At 41.8% G+C, this 14,297-nt stretch overlaps 1 protein-coding gene across 2 annotated transcripts in view; it reads right to left on the bottom strand.

The window, feature by feature from the left end:
* Positions 1 to 14,297, bottom strand: part of CEMIP (cell migration inducing hyaluronidase 1) — a 150,362-nt gene that overhangs the window by 48,948 nt on the left and 87,117 nt on the right. For both annotated transcript variants that reach the window (XM_026648324.2, XM_026648323.2), the window contains exons 5-11: positions 13,354 to 13,590; positions 11,842 to 12,021; positions 6,002 to 6,072; positions 4,924 to 5,019; positions 4,157 to 4,278; positions 1,648 to 1,789; positions 406 to 597 (exon numbers count right to left, since the gene is read on the bottom strand). In XM_026648324.2, the coding sequence (XP_026504109.1) occupies positions 406 to 597; positions 1,648 to 1,789; positions 4,157 to 4,278; positions 4,924 to 5,019; positions 6,002 to 6,072; positions 11,842 to 12,021; positions 13,354 to 13,590 (1,040 nt within the window). The remainder of the gene's footprint in view (positions 1 to 405; positions 598 to 1,647; positions 1,790 to 4,156; positions 4,279 to 4,923; positions 5,020 to 6,001; positions 6,073 to 11,841; positions 12,022 to 13,353; positions 13,591 to 14,297) is intronic.

Here is a 14,297-nt window from a genome sequence, read left to right on the forward strand (position 1 = left end):
ACAGAGCCCTAAAAATCTCTCATGACCTGCTCCTCCTCTCCCTTTGATAAGAAAGGACTTCATCTTATGCTTTTCAGAAGATGATCCTCTTCTAGAGCACGTCAAATCCTATAAACTCAGGCCCACCCTGCAAAGTGCTTGGGAGAGAAGATCAAGAGCTGGATGCTTAGGAAGAAAGATGGAAAACCCACAGATAAACCTGAAGGCACTATCATCACTTACAGATGTCAGGTGATTTTCAGATAGCAAAAGGTACAGATTTCACAATAGCATCAACAAACTGAAGGCCAAATTCAGCTCTCATTCACATCTCTGCTACACCTTTGGTTTAAATGGAGCTTCTTGGGTATGAAGGAGAGAAGAATGTGCCCATAGAAACATGCGAATGGCAAGATAAATCCTCACCTGATACTTTGACCTCATTAGGCCCACAGGCTCTGCACGGCAAGACTTGGAATTCTTCCGCCTGGTACATGGAATAATCTGTACTGGCAACAACAAGTCTATCTCCAGCCTTCCATGATCGTGCATCATCTGCCAGCCTCAAGATTGTGCTGTTCACGTTGGTATCAATGCTTACAGTAAGCTTTGGTCTCACTAGGAAGCAAAAAGGGGATGGCAGAGAATTCAGCTCACTGAACCTTAAATTGTCCGCTAACTTCTCTGGGCATTTTTGATACCAACAAAATGTAGTAGTTTACTGATCCAACATAAATGTTACAGCTCTCCCAAGTACGTTCTTGGTTGGGTTTGGTTTGTGAAAAACAAACAAACAAAAAAAGGCCTATTCATTAGTTATTGGCAAATAGATTTTCCACTAGCCATTTAACTAAATTTAAATGTAGCCCTTAGTGGCTCAACTCACCACACCCACTTAGCTCCAGCAGTTATGGTTGCGCTGCACTGTTATTTACGGTAGCAATAAACCTCCCAGAAGTGGTTTTTAACATAATGACTGTTTTTTTCCCCAACAAAGATAACTGCCTTCCATCTTTATCTCCCTACTAAATGAGCGTTACAGAATCACACATAATGACCAGTATGAGGGCAGGTATTGCTTAAATGAATAATTGCAAAAGAAATAATTACTTTGAAAAACACGTTGCTTCCCAACAGCATTAGCATGAAACACAGTCTCCTCGCTTGCTGAAGGAATAATCCTGGTACCCCATCTTGAAATGCTTTAGGAAGCGTGGAGATTGTTACAGGTCTTGCCAAGTATCTGTACAGTATTACTGGGTTTTGGTGACACCATCACATCATTCCACGTAGTGCTCAAGAATCTCTCAAGATACTCTATTGAAGACTCTAATATCCCAGCCAAATCTCAGCTCGAGGAACTCATTGGACCAAATTCAGTTCTACAGTAAGTAGAGGTTACTCCCATTGACATCAGTAGGAGGTGCTCCAACAGGCCTGGTTTGCCCATCCTGTCTACCTGTGGCTAAGTGCTCAGTCAGGGACCCAGACATCAGAAGAAAGCAAAGAATGCAACACGGAAATCAAAGGGTTTCCCCAGTGAATTATTGTGTTTGGTATCAAAGTTCTGCTTCCTATAAAATAGCCAGCTCAGAAGGAGGAAAATTCAAAATGGGGTTTCTGCTCTGAATGACATGGCAGTTGGGCGTTAAAAAGTGAGTCACATACCAGGTTTGCCACACAGGAACCGCACTCGGTAATTTTGGCAGCCTTCGTCTGTCTGATCCTTACCATGGCACATAAACCTATAATCATGGCCGCTTTTGTAGAAAACCTCAGTTGTTAAATTGGCTCCAGAAAGTGTAGCTGCCTAGGATGAGAATAGAAATGCACAGGGGTGTTCATTAAACATGAATGGCGTTCACATCCTCTTACTCTCTCTCTGCATGGAATGAGGGTGATCACTTTGCATTAAGATGATGCACAATGACCATGTAATAAAACAGGATGAATGATCATGGGTAGAATTCAGTTATATACTCTAGTTGGTTCATGCACCATAACTTTTTTATGCAGACCACATGGATTTAATACTAGGTGAATCATGTCACTCCCACATCTATATTAGGACTTGGGTGTTTTTTGTTTTGGAAACAGTACTCTGAGCTTTGCTAATGCTGCCTTGTTTCCTTTGATTTTAGATCTCCACTAGTTTGAGGTCAGATTCAGATTCTGAATGCAGATGGATGGGCCCAAACAAACGCATGGCTTTCAAGCATCTTAACTTTTCTCATTTTGTTACCTGGGGCCAGACTGTGTCTGATCCTTGCAGGAGAAAGAGATGGGAGTCTTCTCTCTCTCTCCCTTGCAAGGGCCAGGGATATTTGTTATCTCTATACTCAGGGAGCACTAGGAATGCTCCCTCATGCACCTTGAGGTCACAAATTGCCCCAAAGGGGGTAAGAAGAGGTGGGCCTCTGCTCTCCTGCATACAAACCAGCTGGCTGGGGTGCTGGGAGGGGATCAGGTTACACCACCCCAAGCGATGATTCAACATGTCGAGCATGCATTCCTCCTGGGGCAGTGCAGTCCATACCATCCCCCCTCAAGGCTGGGATTCAATACCACAGTCTAGACCTCGGTTTGCAACCCTTTTTGCCATTGCACAAAAATGCTACACATTGCATAGAACCAGCCAAATAACCTTCATTTTAAAAAGGCACGAGGCTCATAAATGAGTCACCATCTAAATTAGAGGCCTGATCCTGCAACTCCTACTCACTCATATAGGCACGCTCCCTGCAATCAATGGGAAACGTGCCCTTGGCTACAAATTTCTTGTTCTATTTTGATTCTTCTTGTGCTTAGCATCATTAGGGCAGGTTAGTTCTGATTACTTGACATCCTCAGCTGGTGTAAACTGATGAAGTCAATGGGCTACATGGATTTACATCAGCTGAGGATTTAGAAGCTCATGATTTATAAATTTTCAGAAACAGAAAAATATGGCGTTTCTTGTTTCACTTTTAATACATATGAACAAAAGCAACTATTCGTTAAATTAGTATCTGGCCTAGTGGCTCTCATGTTCTGAACTGAAATCCCTCTTCCAACACATGAACAAAGGCTGAAATGCATCTAGAGTCAGTTTTACCATTGACCTGGCAAGTAATAGTGAACAATGAGGAAAAAAACTGTTCCACAATGAGATTAAATTGAAGACTCAGTCCTGGAAGCCCTTGTTCATACAGGTAGTCCTCATTGCATGAGTAGTCCAATTAAATTTAATGCAATTATTCTTGTGAGCAAGGGCTACTCAGGTGAGTAAGAGTTTGCTGGATCAATTCCTACATGCCTTAATGCTCAAGCCAACCCTGTAAAAACCCCACTGTACCAATCATTTTGTGGTCTTCTGTTAAGCAGCACTTGAGCTGCAGAATTTTATCAACTGGACATTTAAGTATGCAGTGGGAATTTGCCAATAAAAGCCATTTTTCCTTCACACATTAAGTAGCTTTTGCAGTCATAACAAGGATACTTTTTCCCCTCAACATGTGCATTCGAGGATTTAATTACATGTTTCGCACAATGGAATTCAGACTTCTTTCTACCAAAGAAAAAGCAATGGACTTTGAAAAATGACTGCAAGCCCAAAGACATTTCCCCCCATAACCTAATGCAACCTGTAGTTTTAATATTATGGTCAGATTCTGTGCTTAATTTTTCAGACAGCTTCCATTCTAAGGCCATTTTAGACCCTTGGAAAATTTCCATCCTCTCTTTTTCCCCCTTAATCTTCCTGTAGGAAACTAGGTATTTTATGGACAGCATAGATGCTGTCCACAACCCCATCCGCAGCACTCAAGGTTCCAGAAGTGAGAACTTGAAGAAGAGGATCCAATTCTGCAACCCTTCCTCACACCAGTAGTCCTATTGACTGACCTGAGACTGGTTGTGTGAATAAGGGTTGCAGGATCAGACTCAGAATGAGGAATATAGTTTGTCTTATGAGCCTCCCATTAGTGTTAAACATTTGCCAGCATCGTGGCCAGTCTATGTGCAAGAGCATCAAGAGACGTCTAGAAACTAAATGCATTCACACTCACAACACAGTCACCAAGAAGGCCGGAGGTCTACTAGAACTTTCTTGACTTTGATGCTGCAGTTGGTTGCTTACTATACTGCTGCTGCACATCAGGCAAGCCAATCTATAGGGAAAATGGGGAGTTTGTCCTACCTGGATAGCAAGGGGGTGACTACAGATTTTGCCTGGGTTTGCCGCTCTGAGGTCAGAAAGTTTCTCCGTGTCTTTGGATCTTGCCTTTTTGGGCTTCTCAAACCACTCTGTCCATTCTACATCTGGAGACGAACAGGAAAGATCGTTTTATAGAAAGCCATACTTAATGCAGCAAAAATGCACTTACCAGAATTTAGTCTCAAATACTACGAACAAGTTACTTCAATAACTACTTAGTTCCTGGTTCTCCTTGCCAGTCTGGCAGCTGCTTTACTGATGCTATGAAGTGTAGCAAGGTAAGGGAGCATGGAATTATTTAAAAGCTACATGGTTTGAGTATGTAGCATGAGCATTTCTAACAGCTGTGGAACTCGAATTGTGCCCTTCTCCCTAGAGACGTCTGTATATAGTATATTCAAGTCAGCTTGTAATCAGTTGCTGTTTGTTAACTGAAACATCATTCTGACAAGCGGTGACCACATAATCAAAAGAAATAAGAGGATGTATGTTGGTTTGGTCTTAACACATGGACTGTTACATTCAATGCAAAAAAGACAAAGGATTCAAATTACAGAGAGTCTTGCAGGGGTTGGAAATAGAGATGCTGCTTGTGTTCTTGTTTGGATTAAAGGCAACCTTAACAGATATCAGAGCCTCTCTTTCTAAAGAGAGGAAATGTGATTGGTGTGATAAAAAGGAATATTTCAAAGAGCGATTAGCACTGTCTAAGCGCTGTCACTCTGCTAGCAGGCAAACAGATGGCTCACCTTGAACCCACTCACTGGTTGAAGACACATTAAAATGCTCTCCATTCTCAGCCTGGAATAGTTTGAATACTTTGGCCACAGCTGATCCTTTGTGTCCTGTAAAACAATTATTAACAATTTCATGGTTCGCAAGTGATAGAAGCTAAGACTTAATAGGCAATGGAGCAAGCCCGTGTTTGTGTCTCTTGGGAGACTAGAGCAGATTCAGTAATTGCCCACAAAATTTCCAGCAAAATTGTTCCTCCTGCTCTTGGAATGATTTTTCAGACTCTTTCCTTCTGCTCAGACTTTGCCTTTGTAGAGGAGGAATTCTCAAAAAAATCAAGTGAATTAAGAAAATCATGTTTTTTGTTTTATTTTGCATTTTTTGTTTGCTAGTTTACATTGTGACAAACCAGGTCATTGTCTTTATTTAGAAAATACTAGGGTATTCCACAGCAAATAACCTCAAAAACTAGTATAGGCTGCAGGGTTTTGACTCTCATGGTACAATATCATGCCTTAGATTTTCATCTCATGTTAACGGAGATCATTCCACTGATTTATGTCAAAAAGGTGGATACAGGTCTGTCGCATCTTACGCTGGGGTTACGTTCCGCAGTCAGCGCGTAAAGCGAAAATCGCGTATAGTCAAAATTACATTGAGTGTAATGGCGGGCGGAATCACCCGCACTACAGGTACAGTATTAAAATTGTTATTTTTCTCTTTTTTTGTTTTTGTTTTGTTTTTGCTGACCGCGTAAAGCTGAAATCGCGCATGTTAAATGCGCGTAAGATGCGACAGACCTGTACATAATTTGGCTTCAATGGAGCTATACTGATTTATACTAGCTGAGAATCTGGTCCTGTATTTCTGTGTATGAGTGGCCTGTGTCAAATCCCATCCAACTGCATCACAGCATGGGGATAATGTAAGGAGGTAAGACTCCTGTTCACAGCTCCAACGTAGTGTCGTGTCAGACAGTACAAAGGTCATGGAACAAATTTATCCCTTACGTAATTACACTGACTTCCATGGAATTATACCAGGGAGGAACTTGCCCAGGCAATTTCAAGCAAGCATTTGCTTCTGCATTACCTAGATATTCAATGTGGTCTTCAACAGAAGAGGAAGGGTTTCCTTTTACTGTAATAAAACTCCAAGGATGCCTGAGAAATCAAGATGAGAAATGATCATATTAGTTCATCTGGTACTTGCATGCATCATTTGTTTTCTCCTCCCTGGTGCACCATCTTCAAAACCGACAGATTTATGTGACACTGCAGTAGGTTTTACACTGTCAATATCTTAACACTTAATATGCTTTGCTAAATATGCAACAAGAGAAATGAAGTTCAAAGACAAATATCTTCTTGATATAATTAATCAGTGTTGTATAAATGTAACAGGTGGACTTCACTTTTTATTGAATATCTAAAGAGGCTTTTGTGCGATAGCAACATGGGACACTGGCAATGCCTCTGGGTGGCTGCAATGCTTCCCTTCCCCCCCCCCCCCCAAAAAAAAGAACTTTAAAATACCCAAATTCGGTTAAGCAAATTGAATTTGTGCTGAAATGTTGTAGGTCAGGTTTCAGCCTGTAGTGAGCTGTAGGGATTTATAATGGACTCTGTTTTATTGATTTTCTGGCAAAAACTGCTATCAAAGGTGCATAGATATGCCACAAGAATAGATTTTCTTCACTTCAAACTGTGACCAGGAATGGGGGTTTATGAGCCACGATCACTGGGTCAGCTCCAGCCCCAGATCAGTGATAAGTGCAGTTTGTTACTATCTGATGGTCACAGGTGGACTCAGTCCAGTATCTACTAGAGAGTTATCAGCAATGCTCGAAGCACTAGCATGTGAACTGAACCGGTTTGGGGAACAGAGACTAAATTGCCCTCTCAACTTTGGAGATGAAACCTCTAGAGAAGGGCACTAATGGGTCAGAGCAGGGAGTTTTGTCCTGCTGCTGAATGTGATTTACTGTTGTGTGTCTAAATAGACTTCAGCCATGAATGCTATTAATTAATAATGTGCATCACAACAGAACAAGAAGTGCATTGTGGGGACTTCCACTATAGTCGAGAGGCCCCAACATTTAGCAAATAAAAACCCTATTAGAGAAATCCTCTGTCTCTTGGCAAAACTTCCACTGATTTCAAAAAAGTCAGGACTTCATGCTAGGAGTCCAAGCCAGCACCTCCCACATTGCATTTGATGGTAACTGGAATGTAGGTGGCTTTAAAACCCGCCCTCAGGCTTCTAAAGAAAATATATATATGGACGCTAAAAGCCAGCTATTAAAAACACACTATGTATTACCAGCCGTCTCACCTTTATTAGGGCTTGATTCTGTTCCCATTGAAGTCAATGGCTAAATTCCCCTTGACTTCAGTAGGAGCAGACTCTGAGTAGGCATGGTCCCCTGGTGAGAACGGGAGTGACATATCCACCCTGTTAATGTAAAGAAAATGGCTTATCAAAAAAATCAAGGCCGCTCCAGCAGCTCATCAGTGGCCTGACCACAGGACAGACCAAGGGGAAGCTGCAAAGCTGCCAGCACAACTGCCCGAGGCGTCTGCCAGGGAGCCAGATGCTCCTGCTGGAAAAAACTTTCCTGCACACCGAATGCCAAAGGCATTGGAGTTCTGTGATCTCCAGCCAAAGAGAGAAAGAGGGGTGGGACGGTGGAAGAAATGACATTTGATCACTCAGCAGGCAGGACAGACGTCCCCCCCGCCTCCCACCAACTTCCTTTTTTTTTTTTTTTTTTTTGGTTAACGAAAATAAAAACAAAATGACAAAAATAGGATTAAAAAATAAACAAGGCCAAGAGCATTCAAAATATACTGCAGAACAGTTCAGTTTGTTCTTAAACTAATATTTGCACCCGTTTCGTTCTTCCCAGTATTTGGCTCCCTGAGTTAGTTTATGGCTAACTGCATGGTTAAGCCAGTTCATCCTAATGCACGTGGCCATATGTAATACGTCCTGATGGTGTGAAATGCGAGGACTGAATTCCACTCTCCTTTACGCCTGTATGAACCCAGAGTAGCACCGCTGATGCCAGTGTGAGGTTCGGATTAGAACTGTCAGCAGCTAGTGCTGAAAGACTTTGTCTTGATTGATTTATTAAAAAAAAAAGCTCATTATTTAAAGGGCACATTCATTTCTCAGTGAGACAAGGAAGGGGAAGCTCTTCTATTCATTCTGATTTTTCTGGATTCAGCAAATGGGCAACAGGAACAGACATCGTGAGCCAGATGCACAGCTGGTGTAAATCACCATTCCTTTGACTTTAATGGACCAATGCTGATTTATGGCAGCTCAGGACCTGGTTTAATGTGACAGAAGTGGAGACGGATGGTTTCTATCTATCTATCAATCTCCCTGTGTAGCCCACAGTACCAGAAAATTACCCAGGCAGTGACTGAGTAACCTGACTCATTTGGCACTTTCAAAAATGTGAAACAAATATATCTCACCCCAAAATTACTAGCTGGGGTTGCACCAGTTATTGTCTCAGCAACATTCGCAATCGGTCATCAGCAACGGACATAGTGCTGTGCAGATCTGGCACACAGGTGTTTGATTTAGTACTGTCAGCCTGTCATGAAGCCAACAGATGTTTTAGGGTGATCAGAAAGAGAGAGCAATCAATCCACTGCCCATTGTCCAACTCCTCCTCTGCAGTGTAGTTTAGAGGGTGGATATATAATCTAGCAAATCGCCCAGAGTAATTTTTACAAAACTACAGTACTTTATACTGTCCAGAATGAGCAGGGACTTTTTACCTTTGACAGGCCCTTACTTTAGGGGTACTAAAAATGTGCCTAAGTGTACAGTGCACTGAAAATCACTAACTCTACTACAGAGTAAAAACCTAACAAGAGGCAGCGTGGTATTCAGACTTTCTTGTATGATTATGTAGCTGTTGATATGCAGTACCCAGGCACAGGTTCAAAAATGACAATAAAATAACATCCAGTCCCTTTCCCTCACTATCTACTGCACTGCAGAGGAGAAAGGGGTCAGATGTAACAATCTTTGTTATTATCTGATTCTGGTACAAATATAGGTTTGCAGTTGAGTTTCTGCTCAGAGTAGAGATGGATCCAAGCTGCAGAATTCAGAACCAAATCAGGGTGTTTCAGTTCAGGCTTTGGGTTCATCCTGGTGAAAGAAGCCAGTCGTGAAGTTTGGGATTTGGTTCTGGATAAAGGCATCCCCCCAGGTTTCAGGGTGTTTGTGGGTAATGTATTATTTGTGGACCAAACCTTGCAATCCTTAACTCAGACAAAACTTAGAACATTGGCCTCAGTAAATAATGACTTCAATGGGAATTTTGCCTGAGTAAGGATTCCAGGCTTTGATCATTTATAATTTAGAAGCTGATAATTAGGCACTGGGGCATTGTGGAACAGAGAATCTTTGCTAGTTTGTTATCCTGATGGATTTTTAAAATAATATTTTCAAAAGTGCCTAAGTAAGTTAGGTGTCTAACTCCCATTGAAAAAGTGTGAGGTGTCTAAAGCTGTAGACAGGGTTTTGAAAATCCCACTAGGCAGCTGTCTACATCTTTAGACATCTAATACTTTTATAAATCTGTCACAGGAGACCAAGACTCATTAAAAAAAGTCATTGGGACTTCAGAGGTAACATTTTCAAAAGTGGCGGACGCACCTAACTAGTACACAGGGATGCAAATATTTTTACAACCTGTATGTTACACAGTGGTCACACTTAAAGGGTCAACATTTGCCATGAATTACCACATCAGAATACCCAAGATGTCGCTGTTATTTCCTGTCAATAAGAAGAGGTGCATTCTCCCCCACACACTCCAGGTTTTTGCACTTGCTCAAAATTCCATATATAAAATGGAACTGGGGGGGGGGGGGGGGAGACTGTGGCCAGACAACTTTTAGAGGTCCTGTACTAAATCAGTAAGGCTGCTGCCTGAGTGATCCGGAGCAGCACTCTGGCTGTGTGGTCACAACACTGAAATTTGACCTGGCTGCTCCTCTATACAGACAGAGCTGGGGCCAGTCCAAATTTCAGTGGCATTGCAGGCGGGTGCACAGGGTCACAATGACACTCAAATTTGGCTTGGCCAACCCTCCATCCAGATGGAAGTGCATCCATGCCAAATGATGTTGCAACTTGGTGCACAGGGAGTCTGTTCCTCTGGGGTGGAGTGCAGGGGAGCCTGCTGAGAACTCGACTCCTGCAGCACTGACTCATGCAATGTGTGGGTAAGGGGGGGGGAGACTCCCCAGCCAAGGGAAGTCCAGGGTCCCTGTCAGCGCCGTATTATTGCCTAGGCCAACAAGGCCTAGGCCTAGGGCGGCAAATTTGCAGGGGCGGAAGCTCCCCTCCATGCCCCGCCGCCCTGCTCCAGCTCACCTCCGCCTCCTCTGCAAGCGCGCCGCCGCGTCCTGTTTCTCTCCCCTCCCAGCGCTTGCGCCGCGAGACAGCTGTGGCAAAATTATTAATCCGCCACTGGTCCCGGGGGGGAGGGGGGGGGATGAGTGGGCACTGGAATGAGTTCCAGCCAGTGAGGCAGGGGGAAGGAGAAGTTGCCCTCTTACCCAAGAAATATCTGAGTTGGCCCCACTGTTTCCTATTCTAAAATATAGAAAAATGCTGCAGTAGCTCAAGTAGCAGCGTGGCAAGTGTTCGCTTTTAGATGGCAACTGCTAGTTCATGGCAGAGCTGAGTCATAACACGATGAATCATATTCTCTAGGCATTTCCATTCAAAGTACCTATTGTAAAGGAGCTGGAAACTAACATTAAAATGCCACTGTTGGATAAAAATACCAGGAGCAGTTTCACCAAAATTATGAAAAAAAAAAAAAAAAAAAAAAACTTTCCCCATTGCAGGATTGGAAAAAAGATGTAGGATTTTCAAAGTCTCTTTCCATGTCTCAAAACTAGAATTACAGAAGCAGAAATCTGGCAGGCCATTGGGCCATAACATGGACTGTGGGTATCTGGGAGGAAATACTGGGGATTTTTTTTGTTTGTTCAGTTTTTGTCCTATTTTTTTGCAGGCTAGGTTATTTCATTAGGAATTCTCAATGCAGTGCAACCAATTCCCTGTAACAGGTAAGGGACTCTCACGGCTAAGTTTCCTTATATACCAGAATGAAAATGTTCTCCATCTGCAGGTGCCTAATGGTCACACACATGTTCACAAAGATTGGCCTTTGGCTCTGTTTTTGAAGGAATTTTTAAAAATGGTCCACAATGACTCCTCCAGACTTTACATAGACTATGACCTATTGGGTAACCAACAACCACTTTTTAAAAATGCAGAGCAACGTGATAAACTAGGACTCCAACTGGGCAAATAGTACATATTCTCTAAAACAATATGTGTGCCAACATATACTGTATATTGGCCAAAGGACTTTTACAGTCTACAGGGTAAATATAATGCATACTAAATTATGTGCTGCACAAATCCCAAATATACATTTGATTAGTTATATAATATATTTTCCAGAATGTCTGTCTATGCATTTAGCCAGGGCTATATGTCTGTTACACTAGCCCTAAAGTTTGTTTACCCAAGAGAACGCTATGTATATTCAGTACACTGGATAGATTTATACATACATCTTAAATCTCTAGGGTATGGCATGGAAACAAACAGGAATGGAAAACTTGTGGGGTTATCATGGAAAAATACATGCCTTTTAATGTGAATCATGTGTTATTCCCTCAATCTCCTAATAAAAATGCCCAACATAGACACTGAATGCATCTTAGGCTATTTAATTAACTGCTAAAAGTTTGCACAGAAAAAAGGGAAAAAATTTCACAGTGTGAAAGAACGTTGTGCCTTTGAGAGAGTAGAATTATCTGGGTATATGAAAAGCATAATAAGTGCTCTGTGCTGGCAGAACTGGCAGGATAGGCACATACCTGAACCCAAGATGGAGGAAATGCTTGCTGCCCAGTTTGGTCATTGCTTTCCTGGCTGAGTCATCCAAGTTTCTAGATCCTTCATCATTCACTGCTATTGACAGGATCATGCCATTGTCAATTGCTCTCAAATACTGGACAAGACGGGCACTTTCCCCTTTCAGTTTGTAGGTATCAAACCTAAAGGAAAGAAAAGAAGCATTTACACCTGGGAGCATCATACCTTCTCTATATTCCCTCTGGTTAAAAATCGGTATTATAGAGAGAGATCTACATGTTTGTATTGCTACAGATACCATTATACATCATCCCTTGCAAAGGTGTTACTTAATAGTATAATGAAATGGAATGATTATTATACTGGTTTGTTTAAAAGAATACATTATGGTTTGCCATAAAACTAATTCAGAGAATTGCCTAAGATCTAGATAATGAAACAGCAAAACTGTAACAATAACCATCCCGTTTGAGAAATAGTGGCAGGTGAAAAAAGTAGGTATGTATGTAGGAAAAGAGAAAAAGATTTTTTTTTTCTTACTGATATACTTTCTAGGATGGTGTTTTGTTTGTTGTTGTTGGGTGCTTTGTTTGCTTGATTGTTTTTTATCCTAGTTAAAAAAAGCCTGCCACTACCGGAGTAATACATTACTTACTGTGCAGTTATTTCCTTTTGTAACACCGGATTAGAAATAAGATGCATGCCTGTATTTTAAAAAAACCCTAGCTCTCAGATGAAAACCCCTACAATCAGCAGTTCTTCATAAACATTTTTAAAGCTTCAAATATTTAAAACTGTTAATTGTCTTAATTCGTGGTAACGTTTCCTCAGAGAAGGGACCCAAATTTGATTGAAGTGAGCACAAGGAAAAAAGCATCACTTATTTCTGGTGTGAGACTACAGTGCTGCTTCAGTTGGAATCCAGCCAGCAGCTCTGCATCCCCTTTGAAGTCAATGAGAGGTTTGCCTGAGGCAGTTCTTCAGGGCCTGGTTAGGATACCAGTTTGCTTAGATTGTAAGCTTGCTGGGGCCCGATCCATCTTTTTGTTCTGGGTTTTACAGCTCTCAGCACAATAGGGTCCTGGTGCATGACTAAGGTTCCTAGGAACTACCACAAAACATATACATAATAATAATTTTGTATGTCATAAATCTAGTACTTGCTAATGACCCATCAGAAAGGAAGTTTCTGGATAAACTGCCCAGAAAAACCTAAGGACTCCATGATACAACTGTCTTTGATCCACATTAAGGGCCTGATCCTGCAAGGTGCTGAGCACCGTCTACTCTTGCTGACTTTGCAGGGAGTTGAAGTCATTCATCATCTTGCAGGATTGGGCCCTAATTTGGTTATGGAGACTACGGAATTGAAAAGAGCTATAGTGAGGCATACAATGAGACCTACATAAATCTGTCCCTGGAAATTCCCTTTGCCTGTCTCTGATCTGACAGTGATGCTGCCTTCAAGGTAATGTCAAAAGTTCCCAGATACAGATGGCTCTAAACTGACTCACCGATCTGAATGGACGACTGCCCCTGTTTTTGGGTCAATAACATGGACAATGACACCTCGATGCCCCCAGCTCCTTTCAAAGTAGTAGCCACCTTCTTCCATGCCACCAGGGTGGAGAGTCTTGTTTAGAAAAGTCCAGGACAACTTTTTCTCACCATGGATCTCAAGGGTTCCACCTTGACTGACTCCAATATATTTTTGCCCAAAGTCAGCGTCTGGCTGGATGCCATCATCTGCTCTGTAGGGCAAAAAATAATACACACATATGAATTAGAATATTTTACTATCAAGCCAACACGAAGCCTCCCACCAAGTGCTGGCACTGCCCAACAGGCGAGGAAGCAACAGGTTTAGAATGTATTTCTTTCAAGAGATCCTAAGGAATGCAAAATGCTGGGACTCTATAGAAAATAAATTCTTTGTCTGAAATAACACTAACAACAGGGGTCAGAGACAATTTAGGACAGACATGGCAGCTGACTCATTATCACTAGTTTGTTGTTCTTTTAGATTACTATGGACATTCCACTTTGGAGGCTTGTCGATACACAAAAGTTGTACTGGTAGGAAAGCAGTACAACACACCTAGTGTGGATACAGTTATCTTGGTATAAATGGGCTTACACAAGGATAGCTTTTCCCATATGGGAAGGGGAATATGCTATGCTGGTATAGCCACATGCACACTAGCGGTTGTAACTGTAGAACTATTTTTTTTTTAAAAGCAAACCACATCCCTAGCTGAAGTAGTTATATCAGTACAAAAGCTGTGTATCAATCAGGCCTGAGCGAATAGAAAGTAATATTTACCAACTTGAAACATTAGAGCACTTTGCACAGAAGTGAAGTCTATTTCTTTGACTGAATTACCTCTTGTGACACTACGCCCCATATTCTTCATAGAGATAGTGTTAGGATATGAACATGGCATAACTAAGATATGTT

This window comes from Terrapene carolina, unplaced genomic scaffold (genome assembly GCF_002925995.2).
Source record: "Terrapene carolina triunguis isolate 2854851 unplaced genomic scaffold, T_m_triunguis-2.0 Scaffold67, whole genome shotgun sequence".
In the NCBI taxonomy this organism is placed as follows: Eukaryota; Metazoa; Chordata; order Testudines; family Emydidae; genus Terrapene; species Terrapene triunguis.